The sequence below is a fragment of the Aphelocoma coerulescens genome, chromosome 1A (genome assembly GCF_041296385.1).
Source record: "Aphelocoma coerulescens isolate FSJ_1873_10779 chromosome 1A, UR_Acoe_1.0, whole genome shotgun sequence".
NCBI classification, from domain to species: Eukaryota; Metazoa; Chordata; class Aves; order Passeriformes; family Corvidae; genus Aphelocoma; species Aphelocoma coerulescens.
Genome location: NC_091014.1, coordinates 30,314,871 through 30,333,743, shown reverse-complemented (window position 1 = coordinate 30,333,743; position 18,873 = coordinate 30,314,871). Strand labels below are relative to the sequence as shown.

General features: G+C 36.2%; 1 protein-coding gene across 5 annotated transcripts in view; it reads left to right on the top strand.

The window, feature by feature from the left end:
- Nucleotides 1–18,531, top strand: part of GXYLT1 (glucoside xylosyltransferase 1) — a 46,897-nt gene extending 28,366 nt beyond the window's left edge. For all 5 annotated transcript variants that reach the window (XM_068997615.1, XM_068997606.1, XM_068997598.1 and 2 more), the window contains 5 exons: nt 294–419; nt 1,243–1,494; nt 7,523–7,646; nt 7,950–8,122; nt 10,193–18,531. In XM_068997615.1, coding sequence (XP_068853716.1) covers nt 294–419; nt 1,243–1,494; nt 7,523–7,646; nt 7,950–8,122; nt 10,193–10,354 — 837 coding nt within the window. In that variant the 3' untranslated portion in view covers nt 10,355–18,531. The remainder of the gene's footprint in view (nt 1–293; nt 420–1,242; nt 1,495–7,522; nt 7,647–7,949; nt 8,123–10,192) is intronic.
- The last annotated feature ends 342 nt before the right edge of the window (nt 18,532–18,873 follow it).

The window sequence follows — 18,873 nt, the reverse complement described above, 5'->3', positions numbered from 1 at the left end:
ACTAGTTAAGAGAGGAAGAGTTTTGATTCATGTACTTACTTTTTGTAAATACTAATTTATTTTACTTCCTCTTCCTTTTGCATGTGATCTGACATGATGTGTTTTCTTCATAGTGGCCTGCAGGTGCCACTTTTTGTTCAAGTCTTTTGATTAGTTGACAAATTCTTGTATTTCTGTTATGGCAAAGAGGCATTGCACTTGTGTGCAAGTATCAGTTTGAATGGTGAAATTGATTTATTTTTTGTAATAGAATTGAATTGAAGTAATTTTTATGATTTCTTATTTTCACATAGCTTGATGGATTCCCATATGAAGGAAAAGTTAATTACACGTTATATCCAATAACATTTCCATCTGAGAGTGCAGCAGAATGGAAGAAATTGTTTAAACCATGTGCTTCACAAAGGCTATTTTTGCCAGTAAGTTACTTTGTAATAAGACAATCTAGAAGTCTGTTTATGAAGCATCAAACTGTCCTTGTTACTCTGATTTCTGTTTGATTTTAAATGAAGTGCTACTACTACTCCTGAAAGTTACTTTTATGACATCCTAAAAAGCTCTCTGAGTTTAACATTCTGCTGTGGCACCAGTACCCTATGGTATAGAAGTTCTTTTCTCACTTGATGCATTATGGCACAATATCCTCAGAAAGAGGTAATAGGTCATGTCATCTTCTCAGAGATAAGATGGATTTATCATACCTCATCTCCTCATTCAGTTTGAAAGCCTGCATGCGTGGGTCTGAGAAGTGTTAGAGAAAAGGAAACAAGAAATGGGATATTGTTGCCAGTGTTTTGTGCAATGCTCATCTAAGACACTTCAGAAAACATACTTCAGGCTTGGTGAATTAGAGCAGTGGCAGCTGTGTCCCAAATACTGTCTCTTTTGGGGCTCTTAACACTTGTTTGATTAGCTGCATGGGGAAGCAAGGGAACAAGAGCAAGACAGGAGCTCCTGTTGGAGTAACATTACACCTGGTCTCCACTTACTCCTAAGGAACCCTGATATATAAAATGTAGAATGAGTGCCTTTGCATTGCTGTTCTATATAAAATTTAGTTCCCTCTACAAAAATTCTTTAAAATGAGAGAAAAAGGAATGATGACAAATTTATTGGCTGCAAACTGTCAGCCTGAAGTGAATTTATTTGCATATGACAAAAATTTGTTAAACTTTATTGTATTTTATGAAGAGAAGTTCAATAAAACTTAAAATTTTTGTTTTAAATTTCTTTCCCTCACAGTTAATCCTCAAAAATGTGGATTCACTACTGTATGTTGATACTGACATCCTGTTTTTGAGGCCTGTTGATGATATTTGGTCTTTTCTGGGAAAGTTCAACTCCACACAAATTGCTGCAATGGCACCGGAACATGAAGAACCTCGTATTGGGTGGTATAATCGTTTTGCTAGACATCCCTATTATGGAGTAACTGGAGTTAATTCTGGAGTCATGCTAATGAATATGACACGTATCAGAAGAAAATATTTCAAGGTATGTGTATTGCCTCTATTGCATTTTCTGTGCATTTCCATCTTTTGATTCTATTCCTGTTTCATATTCATGTGTATTTTTCAAAATGTTTTTTCTGTAATTGTAATAATGCTCTCAAAGTATACTGTGTTTAAAATAGTACCTATTTTTAAAATGACATTCACTGTAAGAGTTGGAATTCTTGAATTTCAAGTGTGCTTGTTTTAATTTTTCTTAGTTCTGAGAGATCCTGTGACTTGATACAATTTGCTGTAAATTACATTTGCTAACAGGTATGCCTACATTATTTCTTCACTACAGGCATCCCAGAAACCTATTATTGTAAACTTGTAAAATGTGTGTAGTTGTATGACCAGGAGGTGGTGCTAAAACATTTAGTAAGTTCTTGAAAACGAAGGTTTCCAAATTTTGCTCTTTTACATTGTAGCCAGGTGATTATCACCCTAAGTATCTTTTTATTTGCTTTGAAGTCCTAGTTTTTTCCTTTGTGCATGGAAGCAATGCACACAGCAGTAGAAATGGTCATTGCTTCTGAGACTTGAAGTTTTTTTAATGTACTTGAAACACAAGTACAATAGCAGTGCTATGTGATTATGCTTGGGGGAAAAGTACATCTCTGTTTAAGAGAAGTTTGATTAGGGAAAAATAATCATGCAGCCAAAAACTTTTGGAAGATGCATCCATGAGAGGAGCAATACTTGCAATAGATATTAATTCTCCCCCCTTTCCAGTTTAATAAACAGCCTTCATCCTAGCATTCTTGCTCTGTATTTTTCTTTAAGGAAATTCAGAGAATTTAAGAGAACTGGAGAATGGATTGTCTCAGCTGTAAAGTAGAAAGTTATAGTAGCTGTAGTATATGGCTGTAGTTTCTCCAAGAAAACGTCTCTATCATTGTTATATATATCATCAATGAAATCTTGCTTTGTCTACTTAAATTGTTTGTTTTACTGATTATAGCATATGGAGAAATGAAAATACTGAAAAGTATAATGAGAAAAACATGGGATTGAACACACATATATCTTATCCTCTGACAGTGCATTTCTGTATAGTGATTTGAGTGTGGTAAACACTAAGGTAAAGTTGGTCTTTCATTCATACTATGCCAGAATTCTGGTTTGACTTCTCAGTACAACTTAGGTTATAAATTCATTGGAAACTTTATGCATTTTTGGTAAAATTGGAGTTAAAATTTTCAAAAGTATACAGATTATGCAGGATACTAAAATTGTCAATAAAATGAACTGTAGTTTTCTAGAGGACAACATGAAGTCCTTTCTCCTTAACATCTAAAACTGGTGTTTTCTTTAAATTTAAGTGTATATATATATATATATACTTAAAATAGAAGATTTAATTAGGTGAAATAATTCATTATTATGTTGAAATTCAAAATGAAACACTGCACTTTCCCTTGGTTCTAGAGGGCTATGATATTTTTTTCTGTGATTCTGTGAGATCTGGGCTAAGACAGCACTGAGTGGGGGAGCCATTTAGTTTATTCTCCTTAGTACCTAGAGTGTGGTCCCAACAAGCTTGGAGAGCATCCCAGTGCCCTCAGATGTACAAGCTTTATTACAAAAACTGTTCATGGAAACTTGCAGAGACTTTGTTCTCATCTTCAGGTTCCTTGAATGTCTTATTATAAAGAGAATTGGTTAATAAGAAAAAAATTGCAGACATCAAAGCAAAACTTGGAAAAGGATTTAGTGTAGCTGAGTCTTTACACAGTGGGCCTGAGAGTGTATGACTTTGCTTGTGACTGATAGCAAAGGAGCTACTATTCTCACACCTTTGGAAAAGAGGTAAACCAAATTCAGGGGTAGGGACTACCCTAATACCCTTTGCCAGTGACACTGCAGATGCTTTTGGACCTCAGAGGTAACAATTCCATCTCGTGTTCCATTAATTATTCCAGTGAAATATAGTAGAATTAGAAAATGCTTCACTGTTTTATAGGAAGGTGTAAATTTGTTTATATTCTTTCAAGAGGCTCAGCAAATTCTTCAAGGAGTATATAAGTTCTGGGAATTTTTGTATCTTTTTAAAGATGCCTGTAGACCTTTTTGCAAGATACTGTAGTGCCAGAGCATTTATCTGAAGTGAAAGTTTTGGATCAGGATATTCCTCCAGTGCTATGGGTTTAAAACTCCGGGTTCTTTGTCTGTTGTAGCCCAAATTACAAGCTGAGCCGCTTGAGGCCTTTAAGCATCTTTCTTCTGTTGTCACATTGATTTGTGTCAGGATTATCCAGAAGATAGATTAAAAAAAGCAGAACCAGAGACTTTAGCCAATGGTTATAATGTTCATCTTGGTAGCAATAACCTATAGTTCCATGTAGTGCTCCAGGATTAAGTCATCTTTTATCCATTTACTTATTTGAGTCAATCTCCTCAGGACTATCAGGTCAGGCCATTTCAGAGAAGCATCCTAGCTCCTTGGCTGTTGGTGTTGCCTAATGATGTTGTTACTCCAGGTCCTATCTTATTTGTCTTGTGTGTTGTGAGTCTGTGAGTCTCTGTGTATATGTACAGCACAAATACATGCACTAAATACACACATGTGTATGCTGGTATACAGATACATGTGCAGGCACAGATGTGTTACTGAATATAGTGTGGTCATTACACTGCATAACTGGACATGAGACTAGAATTCATAATGAAGCTTCTGATGGTTAGTGCCTACATGTTGTCTCTGCTAAGCTGCACTTAGAAAACAGGAATGTAAAGCATTCAAGACTGTTTAGGACATGGAAGATGTAATAGTAGGTGACTTTTTTTGTATTTGTATACATATAGATGTAGATTTTTTTTTTTTAAACTGGAAGAAATATAGCCATTGCTACAGGCACTGTGCTTTTTAACAAAAAGACCAATGAGGCAATGTGAATAGAGAGGAATGACTTCTATCACATTCATTAAGAAGGTTAATTGTGATGCCTGAGATGCAGTCAGTCAAGGAAGGGAACAAGCTCTTAGAAAATCAAACAAGCCCCAAACAAATTAACTTCAAATAGAGTGTGCAAAATAGAGGTTCATGGGTATGCTTTAGAAAAAAACCCCAAAGTTCAGAGAGCTTCTATGACCTAAACCATTATAACCTTTTTTCTACCATTCAGTGTTGCTTAGGGCTGTAGTTTCAAGAAATACGGTGAGCCTGCACAAAAACAGATTGCTTCTAAAAGGAAGGTTGCTGTCTCTTACCAGCTGCTTTCCCCTGCTTTTCTTATTTACTTGGTCATAGCCTTTGGTGTTCGGTGCTTTATGTGATTCAATTCAACTTGCTAACAGTAGAAAAAAGAAATCCTTCTGCTGGGTTATTGAAGTACATCAGCTTACAAAACCATGCAGTAAGTGTTAGCACTACACTGCTGGTGCAAGAATAGGGTAGAATCGTGTAACCAGAAAGAAGAGGGCTGGCTCTCCCTTGGCATTAAGGAAATTTAAGTTGGTCAGCTGTTTGTGCGACACAGCTGCAACTCGTTTAGATATTGCTGTGTGATTTGAGAATGTTTCCTCAGCTTTAATATTTTCTTCCTAGAATCTAGAAAAAGGCTAAATACAAGGCTAAATGTGACAGCTTTTTTAAGTCTGACTTCAGTCTTGGCCAGGCAGAAGTTTTCTGGTTACAGAAATGAGTAATGACCAAGCTAAACAAACAAAAAACCAACCCAAAGTGTCAGAAAATACTTTGATGTCCCTGCATATATTTTGTTCTTACACATTTTCTTTTGCTCAAGTAAACTAGAGTTTTGAGAGTTCTTAAGAGCCTGTCTGTATCAGTTTGATGGCATCACAGAAATGCCTACTATCATTTGAGGTTTTTTTCTCAAATCTCTAACATTCTTCGCATGTTGTGGAATACTGGAGAGAAGGCTTATATTCTGGAAATTCTAAAATTATTGTAGAGTTTTTTCTTTGAGTTTTTTTTACTTGAGTAAATTCTGAAAAGCAGTTCTATCACCGTCCTACTTCTCAGGCTGTTTCACCTCACTGCAAGTTACATAGAATATTTGGAAGAAGGAAAACAAGTAATTATTCAAGTAGTTTCTCTTGCTCCTACACTGGTGTCATTATATATCACTGCTATTTATTAATATATAGCTCTTTCCTATTTATGCAAAGGTCATAGAAATATTACAATTTCCAGTTCTTAAATCTGACAGCACTATTTGCCAAGTAGTAGTGCTTCTAGACATCTGGCTATATGATTCATGTTGTTACCTGCTTTGCATCTTCTTGGGATATCCTCTGGATTTCTCTGCTATTAAAACTGTACAAGTGAAAAGAAAATTCTGTTAAATAATGACTTTTAACAATTTAAACTTCTATTTCTATGGGTTGCTCTAAAACTTTATTTGCTACTGTATATTCTCTTACCATGATTATCCTGGTATGAATGAGATAATTTAATTCTGTTTTTAATTCTTAGCATTTTGTCTAAATTTAAACCTTAGGTCAATATTCTGTGAATTGCAAAGTTCAGGTGAGGGAGTAATCTTTACCGACTGTGAGTCCGTCTGATTTATTTGCTTTTTTTTGGAAGGTTTTAGCTTAGTGTTAAAGCCTGTGTTTTATTTCATTTAATCGCATTGTATTGAGCCTAATGATAATTCTTACTAGAGAACAATTTTCTTGTGCATTTCTTATGCCTGTGCTCATTGAATACTTGCAGGCAATCATAGTCATAAATTTTTTAGGAGAGAAGGAACTGTAATATTCTGTTTGGCTTCTTACATAATATAAGCTGTAGATCTTTTTTTGTATTAATTCTTGTCTGAAATCTTGTAGTATTTCTTGGTTTAGTCTTCAGTTCTGAAAGCTCTTCATATTTGATGGCTGAAATGATTTGAGGAAAGAGTAAAAACTGAACTGGTGATTTGTGCACTTTGTCAGTGTAAAGCTCAGAGAAGGAATTCTTTGATACTGTAAATCTTAAACTGAGTATTTTGCTCCTGGTAATCTGTCTCTTAACATGATATTCCTGTATGCAAATCCCAAACTATACTGGAGTTCTAATAAAATTTTCTTTTTGGCAACTTGGTTAAAAAGAAGCAAGGGTACAATGATTGTACTTGTTCAGGAATTCTCTCTCTGTGGGACTTACTGTTATTCCATCCTTACTCTCTAAATTGTGAAGTACAGGGTACAAAATGAGCAGCCTTGTTCCTTTCCTGTTCTAGTTGAGCTTAAGTAAAGTGTAAAGGTAAGAGATTAGCTGTAGAATATGCAACCATTTAAACTGCAGATTTTAATCCCTGTGTTAACATGGTATTCAGTATAGGCCAATTTACTCCAAGTAGCGGCTCCTCAACCAGAACCTTAGAAGAACTCCTTTTCTTTCGAAGTGATTCTGCTAAATCAAGAATTTGGGAATTTAGTAACAGCTCTTGTTTTGGTTCTTTCTGACTTTTGCTAGTGAAAAGTTGTCCCATTGATGTGGAAATTCAAATTCAGTAACTAAAAAAAATAAGTTCAACTTGATGAAAATGCTTCTGAAAACCTTTGAAGGACTTCTGTATTTTTGTACACTGCTTTGTAACCACTATTTATTATCTGTGTGTTTGGAACTATTTAAGAATTAATTTTATATTGAACTGGTTTGAATTTTTCCGGTTAGCATTAGAACTTGTGTATATTATCACTCAGTGATAAAGAGAGAAATTGCGTAAAGTGTGGATATTTAAATACTTCCCATCTACTTGCTGCATGACTTAAATGCAGTTTTGGTGTTAGATCCTACTGCTGTATAAAAAAACCTCCTTGCTATTTCTTAGAATTCTTGGTTTAAGACGTTAGAGGGAAATTTTCCTGGTAAGTTAATAATTGAGAAATAAAACATAGTGGAAGTTTCCGTAACTGTTTTCCTTAGATAGACTTGTTGGTTTAAAAGGAAGGAGTCATCTATACATTTGAGATTTGTAACTTTGAAGTGCAAGTTATTGTGATTCTGTAAGGCATTTCCTTCCCTATAGGTATAACTGTCCTGAATGTGTGTTGTTTTGCTTTGTTTTGTTTAATAGAATGACATGACACCAGTCCGGTTACAATGGGGAGAAATTCTTATGCCATTACTGAAGAAATACAAGTTGAACATAACATGGGGTGATCAGGATCTATTGAACATTATGTTTTTTCACAATCCAGGTAAATCTGCATTGATTTTAAGTCTGACACTGTAAAGTTATCTTTTCCGTGGTGTTCAAAAACCCAGGAAAATATTCTATTAGCAGGCTTCTGGGCAAAAGCAGTCATGGGATTATTCTTCAATTCTTTGAAAGCAATTGAGAGACAGTGATGGAGCTTGCTAGAGTGTAGTTCACTGTGAGACTTCAAAACAACTGTACAGAAATTTATAAAGCAGTCCTAAATAAATAAATAAAGAGAAGATTGGTTTATTTTCTGAAACAATTTTGCTACTTAACCCAGAGCTTTCATTTTTCTGCACAGAAAGTCTTTATGTCTTTCCTTGCCAATGGAATTACCGGCCTGACCACTGTATCTATGGAAGCAATTGTAGGACAGCTGAAGAAGAAGGTATATTTATTCTTCATGGAAACAGAGGTGTTTACCATGATGATAAACAACCGACTTTTAGGGCTGTCTATGAAGCAATAAAAAATGTAAGTGTTTTCTGCATTGTACTAGTTATTCTTTTATGTATGCTATCTATAGTGGTACATGTATTTTGTGGGTTAGTTGATATTCATCTTGATTGCAACAAAGTAATTTTTTTTCTCTTTTAAGTAATGTCAGGTGCTTCACCGGTTTCTTCTTTATTGTTTGGATGGAGTTCCAGTATATTCCTGTTTTGAAGACCATCTTCTGAAACAGAGTGTAGGCTATGTCTAGGTTAGGATTCTAAAACAATGCCTGCAGTTGTCAGTGTTTATTTAAAAGGCTTTATTCTTGTTTATTTAATAAATCACCCAGTAAACTGTTTCCATAAGCATTTGGAGATCTTAGAATATCTGAATAGGAAGGGCCTACAAGGATGATTGAAATCCAAATACCTGCCCCTGCACAGGACCATCCCCAAGAGTCACACCATGTGCTTCAGAGCAAGCACTGTGCCAGGCTTGCTGCTGTGACCACTTCCCTGGAGAGCCTGTTCCAGTGCCCAACCACCCTCTGGGGGAAGAACCTTTTCCTAATATCCAACGTAAGCCTCCCCTGACACAGCTTCAGGCCATTCCCTCGGGTCCTGTCACTGTCACCAGAGAGTAGAGATCAGTGCCTGCCCCTCCTCTTTTTCTCATGAGGAAGTTGTAACTGCAATGAGGTCTTCCCTCAGTCTCCTCCAGGCTCAACAGACCAACAGACAACAGCTGCTTCTAATAATGCTTCCCCTCAAGGCCCTTCACCATCTTTGCTGCCCTCCTTTGGACACTCTCTAATAGCTTTATATCCTTCTTATGTTGTGGCTTCCAAAATGGCACACATTACTCAAGGTGAGGCCACACCAGTGCAGAGGAGAGAGGGACAATCTTTTTCTCCAGGCTGAACAAGGCATCACCAGAAGCTTCATTCTTCTGGAGATTTTAAAGTGCAGGAAAAATCCCTTCTTCCCGAAGTTTGTGTGTATTTTCTGCAACATTTTAATACTTAATTGTATCTAGATTCGGATTGTAAAAAATTTTTTTACATACTGTATTTTGACCTTTTCCAGAAATCCAGTGTATTAATACATTGCTGTTCCTTTAAATACTAAGCACAGTGACTTATTTCATTCTGCAAATAAGTCATCTAATAAACTATTTATCATTACATCAGTGTACTCACTGAAGAGCTGTAAAATTTAACACTGATGCATTTTAATGTAGCAGGGTACTGTGTGTGTATAACCTACAAAAATCAATAGTATATTTTAATGTTGCTTTATTACACAGTCATATAGATATAAAAATGAAGAGAAGTACTTTTGGGGGTCTGAGAATACATTGCAGGGAAAGTGATTGTGTTTCCATAAAAATATGATTTCTTTGTTTCCTTTGAGCATTGTCAAAAATAGAAGAAAAAATTATTTCCTTATATTTATGATCCCATTTTGTATATGAACATGTCAGAGAAAGTACGTAAACCACTACTGATTCAATGGTAATAAGATGAACAAAATTACATTACTTCAAAACACTGTTTTAACTTACCATATGTTTATAAAAAACATTGCACTGTTGATTTAATGACAACTTTATTTCATGCCCATGTTAAACATAGTATGTGTTTGACCATCATTCAGTTTAATGAAACTTCAGTACCACTTTTTATACTGCTGTTTCATTATAATTTGGTAAGAATTGTATTACTTAGAGGTTATATGTCATTTGAGAAAGTTACCATACAACAACAACAACAACAACAAAAAATCCAGAAACCATTTTAGATTTGTAAATTTTTAATTGGGTAAGGTAATTTAAAATTTCCTCCTTGCCTGTCTGAATACATTCATTTGCTTAACATTAAAAAAAAAAAAATCTTTCTTGTCAGGTTTATTGAAAGCATGAGAGTATATTTCTGTAATTTAGAGGTGTTTTTAAATTACTGCATTCAGAAGCACTTGTCAGTTCTTGAAAACATTTAATAAGCCTATAGACAGCAAATACGATGCTAAAAATAATTTTTATAAAACTCTAATACCTCTGAGTAATGACAGTCTTCCGTATTAACCTTAAATTTTCTTAACCTCTTTACAGTATTCATTTGGAGATGACCTGGTTCATTCGCTGTTGCAGCCCCTAGAACGGGAATTACAGAAAACCACACATACATACTGTGGAAGAGTATACAAAGTATTCATAAAGCAGCTAACAAAAAGCATAAGAGACTTGTATGCCAGAAGATCAAAGGGAAGGTGATTTCTGACTCCTAGCTGAAGGAGATTGAATTAATGGAACTGGTCAAAAGGTGCAAGAATTCTATTACAGCTTGAATGGGTTCTTAGTGTGCCCAGAAAAAAGTTTACTAGCATACATAAAAATGAAGAAAATATTCATGTAATGAAGAACAGGAACTTTTTTCTGCAAAGGTGACTTTTTGGTCTTTTGAAGTTTAATCAGTGCTAATGTTTATCTCGTATCTGATGATTTGGGTGTTTCTGGCTTCTATGGCCAGTAGTTTTAGTCTGCATAATTCAGTTATCTAATGATAAATGAACAAGGAAGAAATGAAGATGGCTCTGTTTGGGAGTGTACCTCATATATTGTCTAAAATTCTCTTAAACTGTGAATGTAGCAATAACTGAGTCAGCAGCACTAACCTCACTTTAAAGGTGCGAGCCTTTATGTAAACAAAGTTGTTTACAAGCGCAGAAAATACTCTCTTGTCAAAGAAATGTGTTGTAATCATTGACAATCTGTACGTGCCTTTATATGTTCATCTCTTACATGAAGTACTGTTTTGACAATCTCGTTTTGTTTATCTCAGATGTAAACTGCACACTATAAATATGATTTTCTGAGAAATTAATAACTAGTATGTGATACTAGTTTTCTCTGTTAGTAAATACGGAGACTTTATGTTAAAAATAATTTGTTTCAACATTGTAGAGCCATTAGCATCAAAAGGTAGAACAGAACTGAGGGGTTTTTAAGTAAAAGTCCAGTTTGAAATTGCTTGTCTCACAATACTTTTTAAAAATGTCATGGTTTTGCAGCTTTATAGGACATTTTGGAAGTAGAAAAAAAGCCCAGTGGTGGAAAGCTGTTGCTGTTGTATTTCCATACTAGGAATTATTACTTGATGATTGTTATAGAGTATGTAGTACCTAAAAGTGAAGAGCAGTAGTAAGAGTTCTGATGCCTCATCAGACTGTGTAGTAGATGGGTTTCTTAGAGAATATATCCTGTTATATTTTTTTAATAAATGGCTTTAAAATAGTTTTGGGGCAGACCCTCAACTACATTAGTGCATTACTGTCAATAGTGATAGTGATTTGCAACAGGCAAGGATTAGGTTTTCTCCAATTATGTTAGTGACAAAAGAAAAACTTCTGTTTAAGTAATACAAACTTTTTCTCCAGAGGAAAACATGAAGAAAAGGGCTGAATTCTAGTGTTACAGTAAAATATTTAAACTTGCATGGTATGAAATGTATTTGTAAAGTATATTTGAACTTAGATAACCTGAGATGAAGTCTTCGTAAAGTGAGCTTTTGGATTCCAGGAAAGTTCCTGTGTATTGAACATGGAGGATCCACTCACTGACTTGCACCTTCGTCCCAACCCCATTTTAGAAGCTTGATTTTTGTGGCTGTTTCCTTGTCAGAGATAGACTGGCTCTGACTTCCAGATCCATGTGAGCTGGATAAATGGTTTAGCAGTACAAAAACACACTCCACTGTCAGCAGTGTTTGTATCCTGCTTCTAATTTCCCTGCGGGCTCAGGGTATACATTCTTGGGATGGAGTCTAGGAAGTTATGTAGGTCTCTTTTCCTCGCTGTGTAACCTTTTGAAGCCTGAAAATGTAGAAATCTGTGTGAAGGTGAATACTGTAACTGACTGATTTTGCAATATGCAGTGCATTATTTTTTTACATAAATACTGATTTTTATATCAATTTGTCTTCAGCTTTCCTTTTTACTGGTACTGTGTGTATTTAAAAAAAATCTTTTGACCTGTTTTTTGTGTTTGTCTTTGCAGAAACTTCCAGTTTTGAATTTATTTTTAGTATGTTGTAGACACGTCAAGATACTCTTAAAACCTAATGGGCCGTTTAAGGAAAAAAAAGGGGAATGTGGACATTAGCAGCAGTCCTTCCACTTAAATTTCAAATTCTGTGAGGGAGGAGAACAAAAAGAATTAATATTGATGCTTATTGTAGAACAAAAATTCTTACTTTGTGCTTATGTCTAGAAATGTTTACTTAGCATATTACAAATAGCAGAATATGGCCTTAAGCCATAGGTTTTGATTAATTTTTTTAATATAAATGAAAACTGCTCACCTCAGGTTACCTCCAGGTAACACTCATGAACATTTTAAAAAACTTTAAAAAAAAGCAAGTAGCTTCCATTAAGTAATTCTCCAGAGTATTTATCCGTTTCAAATACATTTTTAGTTCTCTAATCCCTGTTTTAAATTTAGAAAAACAAAAAACAAAATCTGGCTTACAAGGGAAACATTTGGAGACACTTAAAAGGTTGGGAATTCAGGTAATGTGATAGAAACCAGTTATGGTCCCAAACATTTCAATACCTGATTTGTAAGGTTAGATGCTTAGAAGTGTAGGAGCTTACATCTAGCTTGGGAATCCTTATTATATACAAGGATATACTGCTGTCTAGTTTTAGATACATTGCTTTTTCTACAAACATAGTAAGTAACCAAAAAAAAAATGACCTAACAAATTACAGACCTTTAGGAATCCCATTTTTAATGATTTATTTATTTATTATAAAGGTATTATAAAGTGTAAAGTTTGATAGAAAAATGTAAACATCAGGAAATGTACATTCATGTTAACTGAAGATAAATCTGTCTTCCTCATGCTTGATTTGTCTCTATGTCACGGTATCATTATTCTGTCTCTTTTAAAGGGATCACAGCTTCACGGTAAAGAGATCTCTGTGAAGATGATGTTATCTTGTTTGGATGAGCTTCTGTCACTCTTTGTAGACAGTATGAAAAGCAAGCTATCCCTTAATGGGACTGAAACATCCTTATGCATGGTGCTTGTGCCACTGCTGGTTAATAAGGCTGTATAAGCCTTATGGAAATGTCTGTCCAGTTATTTGTAGTTTTGCTGAAATTTAGACTGAGGTGACCTTTAATGCCAGTTGAATTGGTTTTGCTAAGCTTTCGGTTTAAGTTTAGAATGGTTAAGAAAAGAGGTTTAGAGGGGGAAAAAATATTTTTCGTTATTCTTATTTTAAACATATTTTAAAAGAGTATGGAGTTGTCTTGTGCTGGTTTTGACCTAAATTTGGTCAAGTTGTAAACTCTGGCAAAATGCTGTTTTTGAAGTCTGAAGACTGAACTGTCAACATATTTCTTAATTTGTGCCAGATACCTGTCCATACCAGACATACTCCAACCGCACAGGCTTTCCACACTTCCATCTGTACACTTTACATAACAGGATGACTGAGAAACCAGCTGCCTTTCTTTTCCTCCTCCCAAATTATACTTCCCATCTACACAGCACAGAGAAGGAAATAGCTACAGTCTAGTGGTGGGAGGAGGATATGGTCTTTGTGTGCTTGGAAGGTTTAGAAGTAGAACCGTGTAAGAGGTACAGCTGAAGGTGTAATGTGTTAGCTGTATATGCATTATTGGGCTCTTTTTTTGAGTGGAAATAGCAATGTAGTGCTGCTGCTTATTAACTTATGTATGGCTGTGAGGGTGTTTGTGGCAGATTAAATGGGGTGAAACTGAGCAGTAAGGTACTTTAGCTTGTCTGTAGGAAAACACTAGATTTCTGGTTTCTTCTGCCTGGTTCATAAAGGTGTCTCCAAATGTATAGACACATATAGAGTTTCCACTCCCTGTCTTAAGTTATTTTTCATTGTCTGTTTTCTGGTTCAAATTGAAAAAATTGCAGCTGTCAAAACAGATTTAACAATATCCATTTACTGACAGTATGATTTATTTTTTTTACTTGATTAAGTGGAATACTCATGTATAATTTAAATGAATGTATAGGGTTTTTGTCCAGAATTTTTAGTAAATTATCTGTTTTTGAATAGTTAATGTTTTAAACTTCTGTCTCACCGTATCTAATGTGTTTATGATAGTTATCTCAGGGCTTTCCTGCCCACTTCACCACTTTGGATGGCATTTGAAACAGCTCCAGTGATTTTGTGTGTTAAAATAAGTTGCAGGGAACTGTAATGAGAATGTATGATTTTATTAGCAGAAAGTGGATTCTTCTGTAGCAGAGACAGTAGAAGTGTGAAGTAATGGCTTCGTACTTCTCATCACCATGGATCTTGCAAAAGATCTTGTATCTGTCTTACGGGGTTGTTGCTGTCAGTCTGAGCATTTTTCTATGCACAGGAACTTAGAAGTGATTTTTCTGTTTTATTTCTAATCTGTTTTGAATATCTTCTGTTTCTCTTTGGAAGTTCAGTTTTGTCCAGCTGCATTTTTCTGTATATTTGAGAAGAATAACTGAAATTCCTCCAGAGTTTTGCACAAATAACAGCCAAGTTATTTGCTCATGTTGTCCAAATGGGCAAAGCATGAACCCAGCTAGTAAAAAATAACTAAACATGAGTGTATGCACCCTAGGTTCCCTTAGGAAAACAAAAAATGTTGTTTGATCTGTTTAACACTACAGAGAAACATTTAACAACTTGCTTTCTGTATTCAATTGCCAAATCTTAAGTAATGAAGGATAATCTCCTATAGAAATGCAGGTTGCCTCACAGTTGCATTGTAGTCCTAGTAGAGTACTTGAAACTATTACTCAGGTTTCAAAACAGAAGATGTTTGCAGAAGTAATAGTGAATTTTCCACTTCAGGAAGTGAAGAGGAAATCTCATTTTAAAGTAGTTCTCAAAATCTCTCTCTTGTAACCATTTAGTGGATCTATATAAGAACAGCTTGTCCTCCCAAGCTGTCATGAAATTTAAGATATGTTGGCCTCCAATGCCTTTTCAAGCCTTTGTGGGCCTATTAAAATTTTAAGTTTCTTGAAGGAATATTAAGTAATTGGAAATTCTTGTGTTAAAGTTCAGTTGTGTCTCTTCAGTTTTCTGGTTGCTTTATGCACAGCCACAGTCAGTTCTTGAGAGAGTCCTCATTTAAACTTATGAATATGCATCTTCTGTATATTTTCTGCCTTTTCCCTGCACTGCTTTTAAAAGATAATCATTACACTAAGCTCTTCTTTCATTTGAACGCTTATAAAAATTGCAGGAGGTATTATTACAGGTCTCTTTACAGAAACCTGTAATTAAAGGAGGATCTGTATTCCTGCTGTGGTTGGGTTTTATTTTTCCTTTTCCTTCAGACTGCTATTTGATGATGTTCATGTAGGAGGAATTTTGCAGCCATTAGTAAAGTCATTATGTTCCTTGAGTGATCATCTGGTAGTTTCTTCCCTGAATATCTGTTCTCTTATGATAGGTGCATGGCTGCTGCCTTCCTACTTGATCTATATGATTGCAAGTTTCGTTAATCAAAGCAATGACTATCAGTTCTTTCAAATTTAGATTTTAAATGCTTATCCTATATGTGGGTGCCACCTTGGTTGCACAAACCAGGGACCCAGTCTATTTCCACTTGCAGATCATAGAATCATAGAATGGTTTGGGTTGGAAGGGACCTTAAAGCTCATCCAGTTCCAACCCCTTCTCATGGGCAGGGACACCTCCCACTAGACCAGATTGTTCAAAGCCCCATCCAGCCTGGCCTTGAACATTTTCAGGGATGGGGCATCCACAGCTGCTCTGGACAACCTGTTCCAGTATCTCACCATCTTCACAGTATTTCTTCCCTGATACCTAATCTAAACCTGCCCTCTTCCAGTTTAAAGTCATTCCCTTATCCTGTCACTAATGCCTTTGTAAAAAGTCCCCCTCCAGCTCTCTTGTAGGCCCCCATCAGGTACTGGAAGGCTGCTCTAAGGTGTCCCATTTTTTATTTAATTTCCTTATTTTAATTTCCAGCTAATCCATAGGAATAAAATAGTGAGATAACAAGGAATGAACAATTTTTCACAACAGAAGCTAGAGAGCTCCAGATTTCTGAGATACAGTTAACAATTTTGAAATAGTTCTCTATCCTTGAATCTAATTTCTGATTTGGTGGATGTAAGAATTAGTGTCCTCGGTTTGTCAAATCATTTGACTTTTCATTTGTCAGCCCCTTATGTGAAGGGATGGGCAGATAACTCTTATAAGACTGATTCCTTGTTTACTGTGAATTCCAAGGAAAAGAACTGTAACTTGTCACTGTAGATCCTTAGTATCACCCTATCTAAACTCTTTGAAACTAGAAATAACTACCCCCTTGCTGCTGTATTGTTGTACTGGTTTTACTTGTTTCTTAATGGTCATGCTAAAAGGGGAAGGGAAATGGTGCAGTTATTTGCATTTTCTTCTAAGTTCCTGGCCTGCTATCTTTAGAATTCCACATGACCCTTGAAAACCAACAACCAAAACCCAATTTCAGAGTGTCTCGGTTTTGGAGACAAAACTTCAGGAGGAAACACTCCGGAATGAGTGTCTCCTCCAAAGGGAAAAGGGCCTCCCCTTTCCTCCACCAATAAGACAAGTGGGTGACAGCAAGTGAAAGTGGAAAAAACAAACTGTTTATTAATACCAAACAAAACAGGGTAGAACTGGGGAAAAACCCCCTCAAAATACAACAAAATTCCCGGAGAGGGAACAGACACAGGGGCTTGGACCATCCGGGGCCGCCCCGCAGGCCTGCCAGGGCCACCCGCAGGCTCCCCGGACCGGCGAGGAGGGAAGGGAGGCAGTGAGGCAAGGGGAAGGAAAGGGAAAAAAGAACAAGAAAAAAACCCCACAGAACCTTTTCCCAGCTAGCTGGGACACAACCCCAAAAAGCAGCACAGTGCTCCCGGCGCGCTCCCTCCCGAGCCCTGCCCAGAGCCTGGAGCCCTCGGCCTGAGCCGCTCACCTGCCCCCTCCGGGCCCTGGCTCCGGCCCCGCCCCCGGGTCCATCTTACAGGCACAGCGGCCTCGGGCATCGAGCGGACGGGTAAGGAATAAAGCGGCTTCAAAACGTCAGCCCAGGACAGAGAGTCTGGGTCAAAACCAGAGATTAGCACACTAACACCCTCATTTAGGAATATGGGTCATGGGTCTTACTCATAGATTAGAAATTAGGACAATTTCCTTGCACTGTTTTACCAGAACAGGCTTTCTAAAGCAGGACTTCTCCAGTCTGATACAGTTTCTTGCTGTTTTAAGAGTGCCAAACTTGTAAAATACAGGCATGTTATATTCCCAGAGTAAGTCTGTTAGAAGCCTTTAAGCATATAATCTAAACCTGTAGTCTTTAAGTGTTATGATTGCTTTTCAAAGTATCTTTTGAACTAATACTCTCACTCAAATTCCTCTTCCTTTCCTTGTGCTCTTTTCCACAGATAATTTATTGATTTGTCTCCTTAGAGAAAAGCAAAAGTTTGGGAATTTGCTTTAATAAACGTTCACTTGAAACCAAACAGAATTTTGCAAGGGGAGAAAAGAGACTGTGAAGTTTGTTTGCTAGGGATTGTTTTCACACTTCAGACCTCTCTAAAGCCACAGAGTGCAAACTTGGGGCTTACCTATGGCTTTCTCACCACTTGGAGAAGTGCTAGATGGTGCTGTCTTTTTCTCATTACTAGCATTGAACACAGATAGCTAAAAATGCTTTTTGTGCCTTCCTAAGTGGCCTTTCTATTTTATGCAGCTTGTATTAAATTATTAAACTGAGATGAGCAATTTATTAGCATTTTCTACTGCCTTCACTTTTCCTCTTGTTCTTCCTTTGGGTCATTTAATATCATGCCCTCATTTTCAGAGTTATAATCTGGGTACAACAGGTCTGTTTTTTCTTCTATGTCTTATGAATGTTAATGTACTGCCAGTCATTTCTGTACACATTTTACTAGAGTAATTCACATTAAATCAGTCTGTAATATTTATAAGACTAGCTTTGGAATACAAAAGTAGATGTAGAAGTTATCCTAAACTGCAAATCTTTGTGGTTGAATTAATGAGTATTTAGGGTATGTTTTTTAGGCTTCAAAGAAAATTAAAGCAATATAATCAGTTTTAACTCATGGTTTAAGACTAGGAAATCAAATTTAATTAAAGCTGATGTTTTAGCCTTATAATGCTGACCTACTGTGTCTCACTGGTGTCTAGGAAACTCTGGTTGCCTATTGGATATAACTTCTGTCAAGTGTTCAGTGCAGTTCTGACTAGTCACTGGTATTGCTATTTTTTTCATTTTAAAATATTTTGCTATGTTTTACTTTAGTCTTTTGTTTTACATTTTTATGCCATGGATAGTATTATTCAAGGTGAATTTGGATTGCAGATCTAAGCCCAAGAAATAAAAAATATTTGCTACCGAAAGTGTGTTATATATGTTTGTCTTTTGATATTCATCATTGTGGGTAAAATTGATGTATTGGGGGTTTACTGCCTGTTTTCCTTTCTGCTTGCTGTTCCTGGCTTGTCTCCTTTCTTCACTAGCCCTCCGGTCTGCTTGCTGCCTGTTTTCTCCAGGAGTTGATGTCACTCTACCTTTCTGATCTTTCTGGATCTCACTGGCTGTTGTATGTCTTCTGCCACCAGGTCTGTGCTTTCAGGACTGCTTGATGTAATGAGGTAACTGTACTGGTTCAAGCCAGAAGGCTTCCCTGGAGTGAGTAGGCATGCTGCTTTCTCCACAGAGCTACTGCATGAGATGTGTCT